Consider the following 24,025-nt stretch of genomic DNA (forward strand, 5'->3'; position numbering starts at 1 on the left):
TGCATTACATAGTTTAGTTTCATTTTTTGCAGTTGGGTTTCTGAAAAAAACAAACAGGCAGACTTAGAATATAACATGCAGCATTCTATAGATAGATACATTAAAAAAAAATTTTTTATTACATGCATGTGCTAACTTTCTAAACACTTTGTTACATTTGTTATAAATGGATTTGAAAGTAGATAAAAATTGTGTCAGCCTTGGCTCATTAAATTTCTTGTCTTTAAATTAACTTTGTCTGTGTGTTTCAGGTACTGCACTCTCAAAGACTGAATGAACTACCATAAATAATAATAATAATAATGTGTATGTGTTAGTCCATATTGGGAAATTACTCCTCTGCATTTAACCCATTCACCCAGTGAAGCAGTTGGCAGCCACCAATGCAGCGCCCGGGGAGCAGTGTGTAGGGACGGTACCTTGCTCAGGGGTACCTCAGGGAAAATGCAGATAAGAATGGACCATCTCTAGTGGAAAGTTACTGAGTCACTGATGTTTAGACTAGAATGAGAGAGCTTCTGTAATATAACTGTTAGGGACACTCCACCATTTTGAGATCCGTGTCAACGTGTCTTGCAGGACGCATCTCCCTTCTAGAAGTATTGTGAAATTAAGTGTTAAATGGTTTACTGAGTAGTGTTTTGTCTTTTATTGGATGCCTCTGAGGAATCAGAAGAACTCGGTGAAGTGTTGATATTTAATAATAGATACATAAAAAGATAAATAAAAAAATTACATGTATGTGCTAACGTTCTAAACACTTTATTTGTTACATTTGTGATAAATGAATTTGAAAGTAGATAAAAAACATTTGTGTCAGCCTTGGCTCTATGATTGCCATAATGAATGAATTAAATACACCATTAAATAATTAATTAAATGTGGCAATAATTAATTACATAAATATTTACGACACTTGTAATTAATTATTGACATATTTAATTAATTAATGACACGTTTAATTAATTATTGACACATTTAAATAATTATTGACACATTTAAATAATTATTGACATATTTAATTAATTATTGACATATTTAATTAATTATTGACACATTTAATTAATTATTGACACATTTAAATAATTATTTAATGGTGTATTTAATTCATTCATTTTGGCACAGTTGACTCCTTCAGGTCTCACCATGAAATAAATGTATCTGTCAGCCTCACCCATTAAACTCAGGGGGCGGGGTTAACGCTGATCGAGTCAAAACCATTGCTTTGGCCTGGTGGCCATTGTTTTTAGCACACAACAACCGGCACGTGGAAGCTAACAGAACTGCACTTTGAAAAACCCAGTTTGTGTGTCTCCAAATACCATTGTAATATTTTTTTAGCTGACAATGTAGTGGTTTAATCTTCATATGTCTGGTCGGTTTGTCAAGATACAGCCTCTTTACAAAAGTGCTTCGATGATTTCGGAGATGTCTGCCCAGTCTCACGGCAAAGCGTGGGATAGACCCGCTCGCCTCGCAAGCATTCGAGCTTTTATTACCACCGACAAAGCGCAGGCACAGCCGACACAGCTGTAGTAGCCCCCGCTGACTTCTTTTACTGAGGTTATATTTATCGGGGTTTTATTTCCTGATGTTCTTATGTGTCCTACGTGTTTCAGTCGCCAATTCTGAATTAGAATCAGAATCAGAATCAGAATGGGGTTTATTGCCAAATGTTGAGCAGGTTTACAACATTAGGAAATTGCTGCGGTGCTTCAGTGCAAACATGGTGTCATAAATAACACTTAAATAGACATGGAAAAAATAAAAGTAGGGATAAGAATTAAAAGTGCTACGTGGAAAGATATGTGCATGAGATATACATGAGATATATACATGAGAGTAAGAATTAAGAGTGCTACGTTGAAAGATATATACATGAGTGCAGGTGGTGATCAGTGCCAAACATGGAATGATACAGTGAACACAGCGTAGGGTCATGTGTTAGTGGTGGGAACAGTCATATGGTTATTGTTCATGTGTCCAACAGCAGAGGGGAAGAAACTGTTCTTATGGCGAGAGGTTCTGGTGCGGATGGACCGGAGCCTCCTGCCTGAGGGGAGCAGGTCAAACAGACTGTGTCCAGGGTGAGAAGGGTCAGCTGAGATCCGAGCTGCACGCCGCAATGTCCTGGAGGTGTACAGGTCCTGCAAAGATGGGAGTCTGCAGCCAATCACCTTCTCAGCAGAGCGCACAACACGCTGCAGTCTCTGTTTGTCCCTGATAGTGGCTCCAGCGTACCACACGGTGATGGAGGAGGTGAGGATGGACTCGATGATTGCAGTGTAGAACTGCATCATCGTCCGTGTTGGCAGGTTGAATTTCTTCAGCTGCCTCAGGAAGTACATCCTCTGCTGGGCTTTCTTGATGACGGAGGTGATGGTGGGCTCCCACTTCAGGTCCTGGGTGATGGTGGTACCCAGGAAGCGGAATGAGTCCACAGAGGTGATGGGGGTGTCAGTCAGGATGATGGGGGGGAGTGGGGCTGTGTGCTTCCTGAAGTCCACAATAATCTCCACTGTCTTCTGGGCATTCAGCACCAGGTTGTTGTGGCTGCACCAGGACACCAGACGTTCAACCTCCCTCCTGTAGGCAGACTCGTCCCCGTCCGAGATGAGTCCAATAACGGTGGTGTCATCTGCAAACTTGATTAGCTTGACAGACTGGTGGGTGGAGGTGCAGCAGTTGGTGTACAGGGAGAAGAGCAGAGGAGAAAGAACACAGCCCTGAGGGGAGCCGGTGCTGATGGTCCGGGAGTCCGAGACATTCTTTCCCAGCCTCACATGCTGCTTCCTGTCCGTCAGGAAGTCAGTGATCCACCGGCAGATGGGATCAGGCACATTCATCTGGGAAAGCTTGTCTCGGAGATGGTCTGGAAGGATGGTGTTGAAGGCAGAGCTGAAGTCCACAAACAGGATCCTGGCGTAGGTTCCTGGGGAGTCCAGATGCTGCAGGATGAAGTGTAGGGCCATGTTGATGGCGTCGTCTACAGACCTGTTGGCTCTATATGCAAACTGCAGGGGGTCCAGGAGGGGGGCCGTGAGGGTCCTGAGATGGGAGAGAACTAGGCGCTCAAATGACTTCATGACCACAGATGTCAGAGCCACGGGTCTGTAGTCATTTAGTCCAGTGATCCTAGGTTTCTTGGGGACAGGGATTATGGTGGAGGACTTGAAGCAGGCAGGCACATGACATGCCTGCAGTGAGGAGTTGAAAATGCCAGAAAACACTGGGGCCAGCTCGTTTGCACAGTGTCTGAGGGTGGCAGGAGACACGCCGTCTGGGCCGGGAGCTTTCCGAGCATTCAGGTTCTTAAACTGCTTCCTCACATCTGCTTCATGAATATGAAGAGTTGTGGTGGGAGGAGGTGGTGTGAAATCCTCTTTTGTGTGGGGTGAGGAGGGGGGTGTTGTAGGTGAACGGTTTGAAGGTGGTGATGGCTCTATGGAGGGGGGAGAGGTGGGGGAATGAGTGTCCAAAGTGCCTCTATTGTTGGGGTCGTTGGAGGTGTGAAGGCTGCCTGATGGCTCGTCAAAACGGCAGTAGAAGTCGTTGAGGGTGTTGGCCAAGAGGAAGTCGTCAGTGGAGTGGGGGGTTTTAGGCTTGTAGTTTGTGATATTCCTAAAACCTTTCCACACAGAGGCCGAGTCATTCTCTGAGATCTGCTGCTGCATCTTCTCAGAGTGCTGATGTTTGGCAATGTCCACTTCTTTAGTGAACCTGTACTTGGCCTCTCTGTAGCAGTCCCTGTCTCCGCTTCTGAACGCCTTTCTCTTTTCCAGCCACAGCTTTTTGAGTTTAGGAGTAAACCAGGGTTTGTCATTGTTATAACTCACCCTGGTGCGTGATGGCACAATGCTGTCCTCACAGAAGTGGATATAGGAGGTGACAGTGTCCGTAAACTCGTCCAAGCTGTTAGAAGCAGCCTTCATTGTGTCCCAGTCTGTGGTCTCCAAACACGTGCGAAGCTCCTCCACAGCCTCGTTGCTCCACAGTTTTTTAGTCCTCACGACAGGTTTGGAGAGCTTCAGCCTCGGTCTGTACGCGGGGATTAGGTGGATCATGACGTGGTCAGAAAGTCCGAGTGAAGCGCGGGGCACCGCGCGATAGGCCCCGCTGATCGTGCTGTAACAGTGGTCCAATGTCCTCTCCTCTCTGGTCGGGCATTTAATATACTGCTTGTATTTTGGAAGCTCATGGCTCAGATTGGCTTTGTTAAAGTCCCCAAGAGCAATGATGAGAGAGTCCGGGAATGTCCGCTCCATGTGCAGTATCTGCTCCGCGAGTGCGCACTGAGCTGCCTGCGCATCTGCGTCTGGCGGGATGTAAACAGCGGCCAGGATGAATGAAGCAAACTCCCGCGGAGAATAAAACGGTTTGCAGTGAATAAAAAGGTATTCCAGAGAGGAAGAGCAGTGCTGAGCAATCACTGTCACATCTGTGCACCAGCCACTATTGATGTAGAAGCAGAGACCTCCACCTTTGGACTTACCGGAGAGAGCGGCCTGCCGGTCCGCGCGCAGCAGATGGAAGCCCTCCAGTTTGAGCGCGCAGTCTGGGATGTTCTCACTGAGCCACGACTCCGTAAAACATAAGACACAGGAGGAGGCAAAGTCTCTGTTCATGCTTCTCATCAGGGCCAGTTCGTCAATCTTATTCCCGAGTGAGCGAACATTAGAAAGGAAGATCCCAGGAAGAGCGGTTCGCAGTCCGCGTCTCCTCAAACACACGAGTGCGCCGGCTCGCTTCCCTCTCTTTCGGCGTCTCGCTTTCCTGGTCAGAGTCAGCAGTAAATCTGCCGCAGATGCGACAAATATTGGAAATAAATCCACAGGCGTTGTAGTCCTGTAGTTAAGGAGCTCTTCTCTGGTGTACGAATATCCAGAGGAGTGCCCAGACACAGAAGAAATGCACAAAAACAAAACAAAAGTAACGCACTGAAGCACCAGGGCGACCATCCGCGGCGCCATCTTGGTTATATATATCTAACTATCTAACGAATTATAACTAACATTAAAAACATGTTTAAGGAGGAGAGAGAGAAAATAAATTCGATTAACATCTGATGTTTGGGTTTTTGTTCAGTAATCAGCGTGACCTGTGTATAAACGCATAAAAGAGATAACGTTGGTGTTTCCGTCATGTAGTAACTGCTGGCTTTAACTGTACAAAGGTTGTTCGACACTATGAAACACATACAGACTTCATGATGTTCGGCTAATATTTTTATTGTGAATATTAATCATGAGGGTAAACGGACCTGTACACCACAGAGTGAAGTCAGCATATCCACGATATCTTCAGCTCTATGAGTTAACACAGTTTCCCAGCTGACTAATCTAACGGCCATCTACGAATATGTCACGGGTCATATCAATATGATTTTACAGAAAATCATCCTTATTACTGCCAACTATTCCAGAGACGTGAAAATCTACACCATAAAGAACAAAAAAATATAGCAGTCTAACGCAACACTGTAACAAAGATGAACCGTCAGTTTGTCACAGATCAAAGTGTGAATGAAAGTGATTGGTTGAACAGGTGTCCGTGATGTGTGTTTTCTGCATTTTCATCAGCATAAGAGACTCAGCAGCAGATTAGAATAACATTTATACATTTAATAAATCACCAAATGAATACACGATCTAACCTGTTCCGACAATTTGAGTTTGTGTTCTCTCAGCTGCAGACTCGCTGCTGTTTAAATGTTTGAGAGGAAGATTAGATATAATGCAAACATCAAGCTGTGTGCCGGTGATTGAACATGAGCACTTTTGCAAACATGTTCTATGTTGACAACCTGACCAGACATGTGAAGATTACGTTGCGACATTCGCAGCTAAAACACTATTAAAAGTGTAGTTGGTGACAGAAAAACGGGGTATTTTAAAACTACACCACCACCATTGCTGCCTGTGATTTGAAATGCATTCTGGGATACCTGGCTGCCCCAAGTCTACACAAGCAATCGATTATCTAGGATCGACCTGTCTTGACTTACTTTGCACGGCAACCAATCAAATGTTAGAGAAGCTGCATGGCAGCGTTAACCCCGCCCACTTGGTTTGATGGGTGAGGCTGACAGATAAAATTATTTCAAGGAGCGAGATAAAGGGGACTAAAGTGCCAAAATGAATTAAATAAATAAATCATTAAATAATTAATTAATTAAAACTGTCAATAATTATTAATTAATTAACTACATGTGTCGTAAATATTTATGTAATTAATTATTGCCACATTTAAATATTATTTAATGGTGTATTAAATTAATTCATTTTGGCAGTCCTGGCGTTCCATATTGGCTCATTAAAGTTCTTGTCTTTAGATTAACTTTGTCTGCGTGTAATCGTGATACAGCCAGCGACGCTGTGCAACTAAGTCACGTGACCAGAAACCAACAAGTCACGACAGAGCAGGAAGAAGGGGGCGGAGCAAAGTGTGCGTGCAGGAGAGGAGTCGAGCAGAGAGAGCTGCTTTTTCATGAAACGGGAGTAAAGTAGTGAACTTAGAGGAGAGAAACGAACTAAAGTATCGATCATAAACCACTACCAACGTCCTGATCGATATCTGCATCGATCTGCCCACCCTTGTCTCCTGGATCGTAGCTGAGATCAGCGTGAACCACGTGGGTCTCTGCTCCCTGATCTGTTTCCTGTGTTTGGAAAGAGTTGCAGCTTCATCGCGGAGTTTCTCTCGGTTTGTGGGCTCATCTAAAGGTAAGCACCGAGCTAACTTTACTGTGAGTTCAGTTCATGTTGAGTTTAGCTCCTGAATGAGGTCTTCTGCTGCTCTCCTCGGTGTCTGTTCACAGTTTATTGTGAACACGTTGAGAGAAGAGTGAGAGAGTGTTTGGAGAAAAACACCAACTAACCATTAGCTCAGCATGCTGGGAGAAGTTGGAGCAGAAAAGTCTTTTCATTGTCCCTGCAGCTGTTTTTCTGCCTGCACCAAACCTCTACAGCCTCGTTTCTATTTGAAGTGATAACAGGAAGTCAGAGCGATCTGCTGCAGTATCAGGGTCACTATAACTTTATTGTCCAGCTGCTGTGGATGAACACATGAGAGGAAGTGAACTCCTACAAAGTCTCATTTCAATGACTGTGGCTGCTGTAAAGTGATGCACAGGAAGATGTTAACAAAAACTAATGAAACAGATGAAAGTAAACAGTGTTCATATTTGAAAGCACAGAGAATAAAATATATTGTGGTGGTTAATGTGCAGCTCTTTTTGATTTGGGAGAAGAAGAATGTTTTTATCGTGTTGTGGATTGAATGTTGGATTTTATTTTTATTTGTTGTTTACAGAAAACAGAAGTTTTGTCCACTTGTGGTTTACGATGGAGACTTTGAGTCTGGTCCAGCTGCCTTTTGGGGGTTCTGTCTCTTAAAGAATATTTACATCTCTCATGTAGGGAGGGAGGACCCATGGAGGGTGCAGACACTGTGAAGTAGTGATGAGGTCCAGGACATGTTTTATAATCACGGGGGTTGCTGAAGGTGTTGAAAGTCTTGGGTGGGGGGTAACAGGTCATTGTTGGTAGAATCCACAGCAGGAGCTGTTCAGGCTGTTGGTGTGCATTGTTGGTGCGGTGGGGTCTTTAGGTTTGTGGTTGGTTCACGTTCTGAGTGTTTTTCAGACAGAAGCAGAGTCGTTAGATGAAAACAGGTTTGGGAAAGTCTGAGGAACTTGGAAAGAAAAGCGTCTGGACTTCTTTAAGTTGCTTGAAGACATTTCACCTCTCACCCGAGAAGCTTCTTCAGTTCTAAGGTCAGATGGCGGAGATTCTCAGATTTAAACCCTAAAAGGACCCCCTGATGATCCTCTACCTAATCACATGAGCCAAGGTGTGAAAATGGGTGTGGGTCACAATCAGCCAGGTCATTGTGAAACCTGGCCCCACCCTATCATGTGATTTCCTGAGGTCAGATGGCCCAGGATGTGAGTGGGCGTTAAGGCGTCTTATAAAGAAAGTGACTGGACTTCTTGTGTGGCTCGGTGCTGTCCCTGTTAAAGAGCCAAGAGCCTTTCTTTCCACTTCCTCCGTGTAAAGTTTGGCTACAATGGGACACACTGGGGAGCTCACAGCACATCCATGTTTGTGTCTGTAGAAACCTTCGTTGTATTTAAAATATGTGGTGGTAAGGCAGAGGTCTAACAGTGTGCAGACCTGATCAGGGTGAAGCTGGTTCTGGTTTTAAGGAGCTGTCTTGATGTAGTTGTTTCCTGACAGTCTCCACTGCCTCGGTTGGAGGTGTACAAGTGAAAAGTGAGACCACATCAAAGGACACTCTGGTTTCATCTGGATCAAGTGTAAGTTTGTGGACCCACAAGTGGAGCTAGGATGGTGATATGTTTTTGCTGCTACCAATGAGTCTGAGTGGGACTCCATCTTTGTGTATCTATGGAAGTCCATATATACAGGGTGCAGCATCCACCGGGTAAAGGTGGTGGTATGCAGGGAGCTCAGTGGCTTTTTTCAAGTTCTTGTAGGCAGCTGATGACTTTCTTTTTGCTTCTGGGGTTTCACCTTGAAGCTTCATAGGTATTGTTGTCACTGAGTGTAGTAATGTTTATTTGCTCTGCTTCTTCTTGTCAGGGATAAAATACATATCTATACTTTTGTGTCCCAGCTGAGTAACAGGAGGAGAAGAGTCTGGTGGAGCAGCAGAGGAACAGTTTCAGCCATTTGGACTCAGCTCAGCCACTACAGAGGAAACAATGACTTCAACACAGGAGGTGAGAAAAATATGACAGTTACACTGTTATTGAAACTGTGCACAGCTGGTTGTTAACAGCAGCTTTATCTTTTCCATCCTGGGCTCCTCCACACATACAGAATGTACGTCACAAACAGAAACCACAGAATCCCCAAAAGTTGACTCTGTTCATTTTGATGTAGCGTTTCCAGTTGCAGATGATCCGTCACCACCAAGTCATTGGTTCAGGTATGTGGATGACACCTGGGTGAAAATCAAACTCAGCACGTACCACATTTCAGGCATCACATTAACTCGGTGCACCGACACATCAAATTCACCAGGGAGGATATGAAAAGTGGCAGGTTAGCCTTCTTAGCCTGTGAGATTTCTATCAGTAATGGGGGACATCTAAAAGCTGATGTTTACCCTAAACCTACGCATACAGATCAGTATTTAAGGTTTGACTCTCATCATCCACTGGAGCATGAACACAGAGCAAACACCATCCCTACTGACACAACGGCCAGGAAGTAGAAGAATATGCCATCAAGAAGCCCCTGAGTAAATGTGGTTATTCTAGCTGGACATTTGTCAAAACTGGGAAGGCACCTAAAGAAAGTTCCAGCTGATCCAGGTGAGAAGGACAACCGCTGCCTATGTAAAAACTCGATGTGATCCCATTTGTGTCAGGAGTATTGGAACCGCAGAGACTCGTTTTTTCAAAACATCTTGGTGGCTTTTAAACCCCAAAACACGCTGCTCCAAAAATTGGTCCACCCCAAGGATCGGGTCCCCAGACACAAACAGAGTAAAACAACCTCTGGCTAAGAGGATGGCACAACACAGAAGAGCTGCTTCGTCAGGTCAGGACTCTGAAGTCTATTTAAACCTACAGGCAGGACAGGGAGGAACTCTGGTTTGAGTCAAGGAGGCCATTTACGTGAAAAGGGAAAGACCATCTCTGAATCGAGGAGGGGACCTAAGTATTACGCTGAAAAAAACCACAGAAGTTACAAGAAAATATAAAGATCATATTTAATCAGCACACATTGAAACAATAGCATCAGTTGAACTCACAATTTTTCATCAAGTAAAAGATTTTTTTCCCGTGATCAATATTTCTTCAATAATGTCATTTTAATTCCAACTCTCATTGTAGCACATCATTGTAATGTGATAGTATTACCAGAAGGTGGTGGCAACACACCTACGACGTGTTTGTTGACATCTTTGATTCCACTAATGGAGTTTCAGTTTGTTCCACGACTGCGTTTCACTCACTGCCTCTGTTTGTATCTCTGTCACTGCAGGACCAACATGGAGCGAGAAGTCAGCGCTCTCAGGAGGCCGACAAACCTCACAGAATAAAGGGAGAGAAAAAATACAGCTGTGATGACTGTGGGAAGGGTTTTATCCGGGCCGACAGCTTAAAAAGACACAAACTCATCCACAGTGGAGTAAAAGCACACAGCTGTGACTTGTGTGGAACATCTTTTGCCCTGCCTGAAAATTTAAAAACACACCAAGTCATCCACAGTGGAGTTAAAGCACACAGCTGTGACTTGTGTGGAAAATCTTTTAACCTAGCTGGAAACTTAAAAACACATCAACTTACCCACAGTGGAGTTAAAGCACACAGCTGTGAGTTGTGTGGAAAATCTTTTAACCTAGCTGCAAACTTAAAAAGACACCAACTCATCCACAGTGGAGTTAAAGCACACAGCTGTGACTTGTGTGGAAAGTCTTTTAGCCTGGCTGAAAGCTTAAAAACACATCAACTCATCCACAGTGAATTTAAAGCATACTGCTGTGACTTGTGTGGAAAGTCTTTTACCCTGGCTATAAGCTTAAAAAGACACCAACTCACCCACTCTGGAATTAAGGCATACAGCTGTGACATTTGTGGAAAAAATTTCAGCCAGCCAGGCAGCCGAAATATTCACCTACGGATTCACACTGGAAATGATGTTTACTGCTGTGATCAGTGTGGGAAACACTTTACAACAGCCACACAGTTACAGCGCCACATGTTTACCCACACTGAAGAAAGACCTTATAAATGTGACCTGTGTGATAAGACTTTTAAGTCTCCACGTCACCTGGAAAAACACCAACACGTCCACACCAGAAAATAACTCTACAAGTGCAGTTACTGTGAGGTATGTATTTATATTTTATTCCTGAATTTTAGCCTGAGTGTAACAAGTCTGATTAGGCGACGTTCAGGATCAAAATGTTGAAGGACTGACTTACACTGTCTTTGTGTCTTTGTTTTGAAGCAGAGCGACACAGATGGATCCAGTTCTCAACCCTGTCGTCACTGTGGTGGTGGGAAAGAGTTTCACTGTGACCTTTGTGGAAAAACCCTCAGTGATCAAGAGAGACTAATAAGACATCAACGTAGACACACTGGAGACAAAATGAACTACTGCAAAGAATGTGGGAGAGGTTTCACCACATCAAGTGCATTAAAAAACATGAACTCTGTCATAGTGGGGTCAAAAAGCACGTGTGTGACCAGTGTGGGTCAACCTTCATTACTGCAGTGCAGATAACATTAAAGTGCATAAACGCGTCCACACAGGAGACACCATACAAGTGCAGACACTGTGACATAAGCTTCTCGTGTTCAGGTAATCGTAACGTTCATGAACGTACACACATTGAACTTCAGCTGTGACCAGTGTGACAAGAACTTCAGACTCCACACACAAATGATCCCAAGCTGTAAATAAATGTGCAAAAACATTCACTTCATTATCTGCTCTGTGCAAACATCATCTGAACTTTACTGTTTTGGAGGGGGCAAACACAGTGTACAGATGACTGTTAACATGTGCTTGTCAGGCACTCTTTTTGGCTGTCGTGGTTTACACTTTACACTCTTTCATCTTCCTTCGTTTCTCACCTGTACCAACCATTGACTCTCATGGTCATTTTCCCCTCTCTCACGCTCACACACAACAGGAGGGGCAGCCCCACACATTCTCCCTGCAACACGGACTGTACGACCCACGAGGCTACATTGTTAAAGGTCTGTGCCTGTAACACTCTGCTCATATTGTCTTCATATTACTTTTTTTTTTTTTAAATAATAATTAAAAAAAAAAATTCTTCACGTCGATATGCGGGCCCTGAGTTTGAGACCCGTTTTAATCTTTGTTCCCTTAGAACATTAGTAGTTGTACTTTTTACTGTATTATAAAAGTTATAGGAATGTGTTTTTACCAAACTAATATTGTATCAAAACTGTCGAGATGTGTGTGTGTGTGTGTGTGTATATATATATATATATATATATATATATATATATATATATATATATATATATATATATATATATATTAATTAATATTAATTAATTAATATATATATATATATATATATTAATTAATATTAATTAATTAATATTAGGGGTGCAACGATATTCGTATCGATATTGAACCGTTCGATACAGTGCTTTCGGTTCGGTACGCATATGTATCGAACAATACAACATTTGTAATTTATTTTATCAACTTTACTTCTGACGATGCTGTCTGTGTTGAGCGCTCAGTGAATCTGTGTTCGACTACTCCGCCTAGGCTGCACTGTCCAGTGCAGATCCACTGAGCGCTCAACACAGACAGCATAGTCAGAAGGAAGAGCGCAGGGCAAGCTAGCGAGACAGAAGTGGACCTCCCCACCCTCATTCAGATCTGGCGTTTGGAATTATTTTGGTTTTCATGTGACGTATGACCCTGAAGGTAAGCGAGTCATGGACTAAAGTAAAACAGTATGTTGGATGTGCCACGCAATGCTCAATTACATGGGTGGGAACTAGTGTGTTAGCGCAGTTAGCTCGTTAACGTGTTGGCCGTCTAGCCCCTCTGTATAGGGTAGCTCGTTAACGGAGATTTGCCGTGTTGTGGTGTTAAGGTTATTTCAACGAGATTAACCTGAAAGCACTAGTGGGAACACAACGAATATGACTGCACATTTACACCGACATCATCCTAGTGCAAAGACAAAAACAACAAGCATGCTACTAACTTTAGCCGAGTCATTTAGACAGCTGTTAGCACATGATTCTCCTTATGGAGACCTGATATGTTTAATATGCTGCTGAGAATATAGCCCAGAAGAAGCGGATAGTATAGCTTTTATTTTGGAAAGAGACATTTCTCTGTAATAAACTCTCTTTTCCAAAGATGAGTGATTCCTCAATCAGATACAGGGCTTGCAATATCGCTAGCCCGACGTCCCGGAGCTAGCGATTTTTTCAGTCGGGCTACCAAAATCTATCTCTGCCCTGCCCGTCGGGCTATTGTAGGAAGGAAAAATATATGTCAATGCTTTTGCATTCTTTCAGAAATGTAGCTGGGTAATTATGTCATTGGCATCGGTGAGCCACTGTCAATATGTGACATATTGAAATCGCGTTTGAATTTGCGCTTGTTTTTTTGCTTTCACTTTGCAATCGTGCGAACTGTGTATAGAGAGCGACAGCACTGATCTGTGAGTGATGATAATTTGTGCACCAATTCCTCTGACGTCGTCTTATTAATCGTTAGCTTACTATGCAAACATGACAAGTGAAATCTCCCGCAGCTTAAACATGTGAGAGGTTGATCGCGCAGAGAATCACTGAGCTTATGTGAGTGCGGCAGGATATATATTTCACTACGATGACCTGGATGACTGAGAACCTTCACAGACAGATATATATTTTAGTTCTGCTGAGCCAAATAAGACAGGTCAGGGTGAAGAAGTGACAGCCAAAGAAAAGCTTACCACAAAACGGAGAAGTTATGACAAATCAGACTATAAGGCAAAAAGAAAGTGCAGCTTTATGGTTTCATGGACAAAAGAATTTCTGTGGCTGCAATATGACGAGCTAAATAACCAGGGCTGCACATAAGTGGTCCGCAGGTGCGCATTCGCTGTCAAAATAAAAAACACGCACAAGGGTTAGGGTTAAATTTAAAAACTGTACTTTTGAGTTAAAATATATATTTATAATTTTAATAAATGACAAATTAAAAATGCATGAACATTTTTTTGTATCGAAAAAATATCGAACCGTGAATTTTGTGTATCGTTGCACCCCTAATATATATATATATACACATACACACACATCAATGTCTTTCATTTGACGTTTCTCAGTTTTTAAACTGTACTTGTTTTTCATGTATTCATTTTATGTGTTACCTCAGTTACACTTTAATCCTTTTTCATATTTAATATTCTACTGTGGTAATCCTTGTTCTTAGATTCCTTCCTCCCAGAACTCCAAATAATTTCACACCAGTTGCCCTTAAAGCTTCCAATATGAATTAAATCCGTCAGCTGTCTTTGAAACAACAACTGCTGTGACTTTATGTCCAGAAAAAAGAATCTCAAGCTAAACTGGTGTTGGGCTGTACTTCCATGTAATACCAGGTTGTACCAGAAGGTGGAGCAGTGCTCCAAGAGCACGTTCTTATTCACAATGGCAGCAAAGAAATGTTAAAAGCAGCACACATCAGGGTCGTTTTAAAGATAGCAGATGACTCCTTTTAGTTCATTCAAATTCTATCAAACCTCTACTTTTGGCTGCTCCTTTCACTTTAGTGTATTTACAATATCCTTGAAGTCTACGTGTTGTTTTTTAATGAATTCATTTTGATCCACATGTTCTGTAGCTGTTTTCTTGTTGATTTGAAGTTTGGATTATGAAATCCTGATACTGTTAAATCATTAGTTATATCTGATGAACTGTGCAAAGTTTGTAGGGTGTGAAAAATAAAGAAATGGTCTCACAACAAGTAGTTTGAGCCATGATTTCAGATTCAAACTAATTTAACTGTTCTCAGTATCACAGATGGAGGTTTATCAGAGGAGGAGACTTAGCTGTTTTCCACTCACACTGACCAGGCAGCTCATTAAAAACTCTGGATCGATCTTCCAGGACAAAAAGGTCATAAAATGTTACATTTTTCTCAAACACTTGCTGTGAGTATGAAGTTCGCTGGGGGTGTGTTTAAGATGCTTAAAGGATGAGTTTTCCTTCCAAAGTGCAAACAAACTGTGTGCTTGTTAAAACCTGAAGTGAGATTACAGGAGAGTAAGTTGAGAAACAAAAGTATCTGGGGTGCGGTGTGGCAAGAAGATACTCTGAAACAGAAAATCAAAGTATTGGAGCAGGTTTTACCGTGACCAATCAAAGAAAGCCCGGCAATTCCAAAAGCATCTTTGCCCCTTTTACCATTAATAGATGTAAAGTTTGAGTGCATATGCATGAACCTCATCCAGCTATTACACAGAGGGCACATGGATATCGCTTTGTATTAGTTCTGGTCAATTATGCACCACAATATCCCAAAGCAGTGCCACTGTGCAGGATTTCTGCAAAAAGTGTGGCATAGGCTTTCATTTCATGCCCAGAGTTGGTATCCCCAAAGAGATACTTACTGAGAGTGATGGGTTGGTGGAGCAGCTGAATAAGACTTTAAATTCCATGATTCACAAGAGGAATAGACTCTAATACAGACAGCACTCAGAGACACAGGGACTGAGAGCAAAAAAGACTTTTATTACAGAGTGCGTGCAAGGGGCACTCAGCAAGTTAACCATAAACTGAAGTAGAGTAACAAAGCAAACTATGAATCTACACTAAAAATACTCTTATGGAACACTATGAACTTATAGTATACTGTGAGTAATCGAGCTGGATGAGACAAGGGAAGCAAAACTAGAAACACTGACATGAGACACGGACCTTCAAAATAAAGCCGGAAACACACTGACTGAACTCTAGACATGTAAACTTAACAGCAACTGGGGAGACAGAACATGGGAACATGAAACATGGTACAAAAAGTCACAGTAGACACAACATGGAACACAGGGAAGCCATATTACAAAACCTAAGAACTAAACCAGAATCGTGACACACGGTAACTTCCAGTGCAGGACCCCTGAGGAGTGGGGCGGAATTTTTACGATCACTGTAAATGAGGGGAACGGGTGTAAGCTGTGATTTTGGAAGCTGATCCAAAGTGTATGTAGCAAATTGCAAACAGTCTTACTTTTATTCAGGTGGAGGCAAAGCACAGAGGAGTAGGTGGTCCGGGTGTGGAGAAGAGGTAATCCTGAGGAGTGAGTTTGTTAAAGTCAGAGTGTTGGGCAGGGAGGCAGGCGAACATGAGTGGGAAGCTGCAAGTAGACCAGCAATTGAACCAAAGAAGGTTATGACAGTGACTCAGCAACATCCAGAGGTTTTCTGTGAGCAGAAAGTACAGAGGTCAAACACACGAAAAACTGTTGTTTGCAGTGCAGGAGGCCTCCACGGGATTTTGTGCCTTTGCGTTGCATCATCTGGCCATCAGCGGCAGCAGCACCTGCACAACAGTGGGGCTAGACTCAGATTATTTTCACTGGGAGACAAAGTTCTTGTAGTTTACTCCCTTCTGCTAACTTGAAAGAGGTGAGGCAGTTCTTGGAACTGACTGGTTACAACCACCAGTTCGTGGCCGGCTTTCTAGAGCTGACCAGTCCCTTAATTTAATTAATTCTTATGGAGATTTACTGCAATTGGCTATAAGTGCTATCAGATTCATTTACAGCTTACTGTAACTCACTAAATTTCTTTGAGATTGTTGACAGTCCCATCAGATTGAATTCAAAATTTCCAGAAATCCATCTTTGTTTGATTTCAATATCACAGACATCCTGCATAAACAAACAGCTGCTTCAGTGTTTGCAGATGACATTAGTGACCATTGCAACAGTCAAAAGCAGAATTCATGATCCATTTCATCTTGATTGGAAAAGAATTTATCTCATACCAGATATGGAATCTGCCTGGAAATTATTTTATGAAGAACAGGATATTTTAGTGATATTACACAAATGGAAGAAAGCAGTCTTACATATTTGTTTAATATGTGCATTGAAGGACATGTCCTGGTCAGAATTACTGAAGGAAGATATGTGAGGAACCTCACAGTGTTGCTGGAGGCCAAGGTAATGCCATCCAGAAAACAAGTAAATCCTTATTTGGTTCAGTGGAAAGACAAGCTGTTCCAATTGCTTTCCAATGGTGAAAGTCTTGATGGATGGCTGCTCTGAGGAAAGGCAGCTCAGAAACTTTACCAGCGGGACACATTATTGTGTGCCTCAACTTCACTGGGTTTTTCAGTCTTTTATCACAAGCTACTCTGCCTTTTTTTTACTTTCATTGGTTAGGTTTATGGATTAGAGATCTGATGTAGATTATGATATTAACATTTTGGGACACATCGTCAGCAGTGGACCTTGGATTAATTGGGTGTTTCGGCCATTATGACTAGACACCCTCATCCAGGGAGGCCCTGCCAGGGTTGATCAGGCCAAGGAGTGTCTCACATATTAAATTGTTATTTCTCTTCTACTTTCTTCTGTTTAGTTTTCTACAATTTTTCTATCAATTCACTGCAAAATGAGAAGTAATACTTACCTTATTGATATTTAGGAGCCTCACTTCTTTGAAGGGATAGAAAAGGTGATAGAGAGAAGTAAGACAAAAGAGACAAGATAGGAGAGAGCAGACCCAGATCTGGCATCCCACATCTCCGTGCCAGATCGGGCTGTACGCTTTATCTCCCCGCTGCTTCATTCAGCAGGGCAACTTGCACGTGAGAAATAAATAAAATAAAGTTGAGCCACAGCCAGTGAGTGGTCCTCTCAGCAGTGTTAGCTAATTCTCTTATAGCCTGCTGTTGCACCTGTCCTCTGATTCCAATCTCTCTAAGCAGTTTTGCTGTTGTACTGCTGATAAAACTGGCACAGAGCTTCCTCCAAGCATTACAAAAGATTCACATCAAACTTATTACAAAGTGCTCGTGAGCACTCCTTTAGTTTGAACCCAGTGACAGTATGAAGTTATTATGAAGTTTGCTGCCCTGTCACAATCACCATGCTTCATCAACATTGTATGATGTTTGTGAATTTTGCTTTCCACCGTTGTTTTGTTTGTTTTGTTGATTAAATCAACCAAATGCAGCTTTCACAGTTTTTCACGTGTTGTGAAACTGTGATCTTTGGAGATGTGGAACGTAAATGTGTTTGTCTGAAAAAAACACTTTGGGTCAACTTCTGCTGTTTTAAATGTGCTACATAAATAAGAATAATTTGACTAGAAAAACAAAAAGTGTTTTTATGTTCAGACATCTTTATTCTTAACGTATTTGTAACGTTAAAAGTTTGATTTATTCCATTCCATTAAAATAATTCATTTCACATCTTTTATTGGGATTAATATAGTTTTAATATGAGCTTTCAGTTTATAGGTAATCAGCCTACTGAAGTAACAACTATGATGACCAGTAACATTTTGAAATGAACATGAACTAATGCTGAAGATCCAACTCAAGTCGTGACTGAAACTTTAGTTTCAGCACTAAATGAGTGACTTAGATTGAAAATGTGACGTCATTTCCGGGGTAAAACTGCAAAAGATTGTGGGCACGAGTGGCAAGGGGTACTGGCGCATGCAGGCTTTCACATGAAAACAGTCACACAGCGATAAAAAGAAACACAAAGAATGGCAAGAAGCTGTTGTATTATTAACTGCAATAGCCGGTCGCATGACAGCCACGGGAAGCTGACGGGTAAAGTGATCGGTTTTTTATCGTTTACATCGTGGAAGAGAAATTGTTTAAGCCACGTTTCCGAAGTAACAAAGAGCCGACGGATGGGCTGGATTGCAGACCAAATATAACTTCCCAGAACACTCCAGCTCACAGGTTACTCTGCTCCAAGCATTTCCACAAAGGTCAGTCTGCTGTTGTAGTTATCATAACATAATTGTTGATGTGGTTACAAATAAGTCTTTATTTGAATTGAATTTGTTGGGCTATGCTGCTTTGTTCACGGTGGCTTTGCGGCCTAATGTTTGTTGTGTTTTGTAAGAAAACCAGCCTACAAAATGCAGGAATGTGATCCAGACTGGCGCCCTCTATCAACCTGGTCATGCACAGTTTAAAGCTGCTACTACAGCCAGATTTGATCAGTTAAGAGAGAGAGCAAGATCAAAACAGCCACGAAAAGTCCCGCATATATGTGCCCAAGTGTTGCTCTGACATCACCAGGGTGGCGTCCTTCATAGGCTTGAGTGCCCTGACAACTTCTTTTGCACATGTGATGTCAGACTCACTTAATGTGAAGATTTCTTTTTCACTCTTCCTAACTTCTGCAGAAAGCAGAGCTGCACAGATGGCTGGTTGCTGTTCTAAAAATCGTTCTATCATATCATAGGAGCTGTTCCATCTTGTTATTACATCCGAGATCAATCTGTGAGCAGGTAGCTGAAGGAGGCGCTGTTTCTGCTTCAACTGATTGCTGGCTGTGGTGCTGCGCCAAAAAAAAGGCTGTTACACGTCGGATCCTCCCGAGAAGTCGCACCACGGATTGTATTTTCAGTGCTTTCTGTGAGGCGAGATTCAGACTGTGTGCAAAACATTGTATGTGCGTTATGCCTGCAAGTCTAGCCGCGAGAACCATGTTTGGTGCATTATCGGTAACAACAACAAGGTCCTTTGCGTTCAATCCCCATTCAGCCACAGCATCAGTTAGTAACGCTGCAATGTGCTCACCTGTGTGACTGTCATGCATGGCTCGGGTTTGTAGTACATGAGACTGAAGGTTCCACTGGTCCGTTATGTGATGTGCTGTAACAGTTACGTACGATTCAGTGGCTCTCGAAGTCCAAGCGTCGCATGTCAAAGCAACTGTCTCTGCCGAGCTGAGAGAGTCCAGCACTGTCGCTTTGACTTCTTGGTACAACTTTAATAGAGCGATGTCCGTGATGTGTTGTCGGGAAGGAACGGTGTAACGGGGCTCCAGCGTTTTAATCATATTACAAAATCCTTTATTCTCCACAACACTCAGAGGGCGCATGTCTTTGCAAATAAAAACAAGTACTGACTGCGTTATTTTTGTTGCACGAGTTGAAGTTGCTGGTAGTTTCGAAAAGTTAACTTCTTCAATTGTCCGTTGAGCGGGATCACCTCGTTTCATTTTAAAATTAGCATTTGGCGCTACATCTACACACGTGTGTTCGTAAATTCGTGGTGTTACCCGAATATTTGACTCTGGCGGTGCAGATTTTACAGACTGCATAGCTCTTGTCATAGTCTTTACTGCCTTCTTTTGTCCTAAATCCAAAATAAGTCCACACATCAGCTTTGAAAGCTGCTGGGGCCGGCTGTATCCTCTCCTCTTCGGTCATCAGTTAGCTAGCACAATTGGCCACACATCCACTGTTCTACTTCGTTGGTTTTTGGCAAACTAGACGCTTCTACAGTTATCGCGAGACCTCGTTTTTCCGTAACGTAAAGGCGGTAAAAACTGCCATCTCCAAACTCCCAGACCCACTCGGCGAAGTTGTCATGCTCCCAAACACTCCCCTGTCCACCAGTCTCTCCACCAAACATTGTTTAATTTCCACCTTCTTAGAATGCAACGGAACATCCACATTGAATAAATTAGCCACTACTAACAAATCTGCTTTATTGCACCGCTCCAACTTTTCAATGGAGGGCTGTTGCGTAAAATCATCCATGTCAAACGACATCATGAGCAAAGCAAAAAAGAAAAACACAACTCTGCAGACAACTAACCACATCCAATCACTCTAGGTCCGCAAAACTCGCGCCCAATGCATAGATGGATGACACTCTCCCATTTTCCTCAACTCCCACATTGACGGTCCACCCACCGTAAACATCAAAAGGAAACAAATTACACGAACAAAAAAGGGACGAGCCCCTAGGTTAGTATCTTGTAGCATCCAGAGGTTTAAACATCAATCTTCCCATTAAGTAGATTACCTAGAAATGAAGAGTTGTTTTCGCCCAGTAAGCTGAGCGTTATAATGTAAACAGTAAAATGTAATTGGACGTTGGCAGAGATGCTCTTTATTTAAGGCAATGTTCAGGATTAAAATGTTGAAGCAATTCCCTGACTCTCCCTGTCTTTGTGTCTTTGTTTAGAAACACAGCGACACAGATGGATCCAGTTCTCGACCCTGTCATCACTGTGGTGGTGGGAAAGACTTTCGCTGTGACCTTTGTGGAAAAACCTTTAATCGGCAGTGGAACCTAAAATGGCACCAACGTAGACACACTGGAGACAAAATGAACTACTGCAAAGAATGTGGGAGAGGCTTCCCCACATGGAGTCAATTAAAAATACATGAACTCATTCACAGTGGAGTCAAAAAGCACGTGTGTGACCAGTGTGGGTCATCCTTCACCACTGCAAGTGAGATTAAAGTGCATAAACGAGTCCACACAGGAGAGAAACCATAAAAGTGCAGACACTGTGACGGAAGCTTTTCACGGTCAGGTAGTCGTAACCTTCATGAACTTACACACATTGAAGGGAACTTCAGCTGTGACCAGTGTGACAAGAGCTTCAGGAATCTCAGTTCATACTCCGAACATAAACGATCCCACGCTGTAAATAAACAGTTTCACTGTTACCAATGTGCAAAAACATTCACTTCATTATCTGCTCTGTGCAAACATCAGCGTGATCATGCAGGACTGAAATCACTGGATCACAATGAATCTGATGGGACAGAAAGATCCTCTTCTGGTTTCAGGGTCGGACTTAAAAACCTTGAGATCAGGCTCCACAGAGTTCAGATGGAGTCTCCTGTAGAGAGTGTCAGCTGATGTCACACTTGGATCTGATGAGGTAGCTCTGCTTTCTGGACCTGCAATTAATAATCCTGCCTCTTAAATTTATGAAGTTGCAAAGTATTGTCCTCCTTCCTTTTTCTTTTAGTTTTCTGTCATTTCTTAAAGATTGTTTTGCCTGAATGTTGAATCTCTCTCTCGTGGTTTGATCAGTAAATCTCATGTGGCTGGCTGCACTTAGAGGGAACCTGCTATACTGCACATGAATTCAATTTTGCATTAGATATTGTTGAATTCTTCTTTATTTTGTTGTATCCCTTTATGGATGTGTAAAGGAAATAAATGCAGACATAATGGTTTACTACTGATCTAGCTAACCTATTCCACGAGCACAACATGGCATGGGCCAAAGTCAGGAGAACTAAGCTACACACTGATTGGTTGCTTTTCAAGCAGCTGTGTGATGCATACACAGTTGTCATTAGAAAGGTCAAAGCTGATCATTTTGTTGTGGAGACTTATAGGGGCTATTTCAAACAAATAGCCCCTATAAGATTTGGGTGACGATAAAATTACCTTGTAATGAAACTGTTGTTTGGCTTAATGAACATTTTATGATGTCCCTGAAACTCTAAATCAGGGGAGTCAAACTCATTTTACATCACAGCTTCTGTGACCTTTAGTGGGCCAGCCCAGTGAAACTCCCCTTTCTGTCAGTAATGAAATTACATATTTAACAAATGAGAAAGAAAGAAATCTGTCAGCATAATTGTTTGGACTTGAATTGTGAGAAATAAATTTAGAATTCCAGAAAAAGTTCTGACTGTACAGTTGTTGTTTTTTTTAACCCTATAAGATAAGATAAGATGACCTTTATTAGTCTCACAGGTGGGAAATTTGTGTTGTTACAGCAAAAGTGCAAAGTTATGTAGCAGAAATTAGAAAACACTGGAATGCAATAAAATAAAACAGAAATACAAATACTATATACAACTGAGTAGGAAAATACAACTTCGTCAGAAGAAGAATTGCACATATAGCAGTCTTATTGCACATGTGTGTGTTTGATCAGCTGCAAAAGTCTTTGTTGTGGAGTCTGACAGCAGTGGGGAGGAAAGACCTGCGAAATCTCTCCGTCCCACACCGTGGGTGCCGCAGTCTCCCACTGAAGGAGCTGCTCAGTGCTGTCACAGTCTGCTGCATGGGGTGGGAGATGTTGTCCAGGGATGACAGCTTAGCCACCGTTCTCCTGTCACTCACCACCTCCACTGGGTCCAGAGGGCAGAACAGAGCTGGCCCTTCGGATCAGCCTGTTCAGTCTCTTCCTGTCCCCGGCAGAGATGTTGCCGCCCCAGCAGACCACACCATAGAAGATGGCTGAGGCCACCACAGAGTCATAGGTCGTTTGGAGTGGGCCCTCCACTCCAAACGACCTGAGTCTCCGCAGCAGGGAGATCCTCTATTACTCCCATTGTAGGCAATCCATCTTTTAAACCATCTATTCTACACAGTACATTTAGACTTTGGAAACCGGTAGGACTTTGCACAATCGGTAATCTATACTAGGAGGATGTTTTTGCCTCTTTCAAGCAGTTACAAGAGCTATACAAGCTACAAGGGAGCAACTTTTTTCTCAGATACCTCCAGATAGGAGACTATGTCAGGAAATGCATTTCGAGTCATTGTGAGTTTAGTTTAGTGTAGTTTTCTCTGGTCCCCTCCCCAATCAGACCAGGAGGGACATGTTTACCTGCATATTCTCCTTAACTTGCTGGTTGTCTGTGTGGTTTCCAAAAAATGATGTGGGCTTCATAGATAACTGGGAAGCTTTCTGGAGGAAACCTGGTCTTGTTATGAGAGACAGCATCCATCCCACTTTGGATGGAGCAGCTCTCATTTCTGGAAATTGATCAAATTGATCAAACCCCCCAAAATGTGACTATCCAGAGTTGGGACCAGGAAGCAGAGTTGCAGTCTTACACGCCTCTCTGTAGTTTCTCTCCTGTCACCCCCACAAAACCCCATCTCCATAGAGACTGTCAGCTCCCAAACTGTCACGTCTGGCGTGGCAGGCGTGTGGAGTAGGAGAATAGGACTCAAGATGCAACTTTTGATGTAAGTGAGCTTTATTTTATAAGGTGGGTGAAAACAAACAGAAACAGCAAAAGCGAAGATGAAAACTAAGCAAAACCTAAACTGGGAAAAACTAACGAAACAAACCTGAAACCAAAAACAGAGATGCTGCTTCAGAACATGCCCAGAAATTGCAAGTTGGTAGAGATGCAGGTATAAGGCCTTCCTTGGTCCCACAGACTATCGCCTAAAAAGAATAAACCAATTAAATTGCTGCACATTTTAGAATAACATTTTAAGTTTACATTTTTTATAATATTAAATTCAAGTCAAATGGAAGTGTTTCTAAAGTTATATACTGTAATAATATTTACATTATGAAAAGCTGTTTTCTGACATTTTCAAGTTTTTCACGTTTTCAGATAAAACACTCCCACACATGACAAAAAACCAGAAGAAGGACAAAGGGGAAAGCAAGTCTTCCCAGAACGATAAAATACAAGATTTGGCTTCAGCTGCGGATGATCACAACTACTGCCTCTCAGACATGGAGTTTGAAAGTGGCGACGGGAAAAAAAGAAATCTGGAGGAAATTAATG

The 24,025-nt window shown here is 42.5% G+C and overlaps 1 protein-coding gene and 1 pseudogene across 2 annotated transcripts; one reads left to right on the plus strand and one right to left on the minus strand.

Moving 5' to 3' along the window:
* Positions 1–6,464: 6,464 nt before the first annotated feature.
* Positions 6,465–22,107, plus strand: LOC146567734 (uncharacterized; annotated as a pseudogene). The gene is made up of 5 exons (XR_014893969.1): positions 6,465–6,722; positions 8,638–8,743; positions 10,017–10,347; positions 10,507–10,865; positions 20,703–22,107. The product of XR_014893969.1 is annotated as an uncharacterized LOC146567734 (transcript).
* LOC146567735 (E3 SUMO-protein ligase ZBED1-like) lies at positions 18,961–19,830 on the minus strand. Its single transcript, XM_085287828.1, has one exon. It carries the CDS (start codon positions 19,828–19,830, stop codon positions 18,961–18,963), a length of 870 nt encoding a protein of 289 aa, XP_085143954.1.
* Positions 22,108–24,025: the final 1,918 nt, after the last annotated feature.

This window comes from Mchenga conophoros, linkage group LG9, assembly GCF_057382185.1.
Source record: "Mchenga conophoros isolate Kocher_MC1m ecotype Shallow Benthic linkage group LG9, M_conophoros_male_GT1.1, whole genome shotgun sequence".
Lineage (NCBI taxonomy): Eukaryota > Metazoa > Chordata > Actinopteri > Cichliformes > Cichlidae > Mchenga > Mchenga conophoros.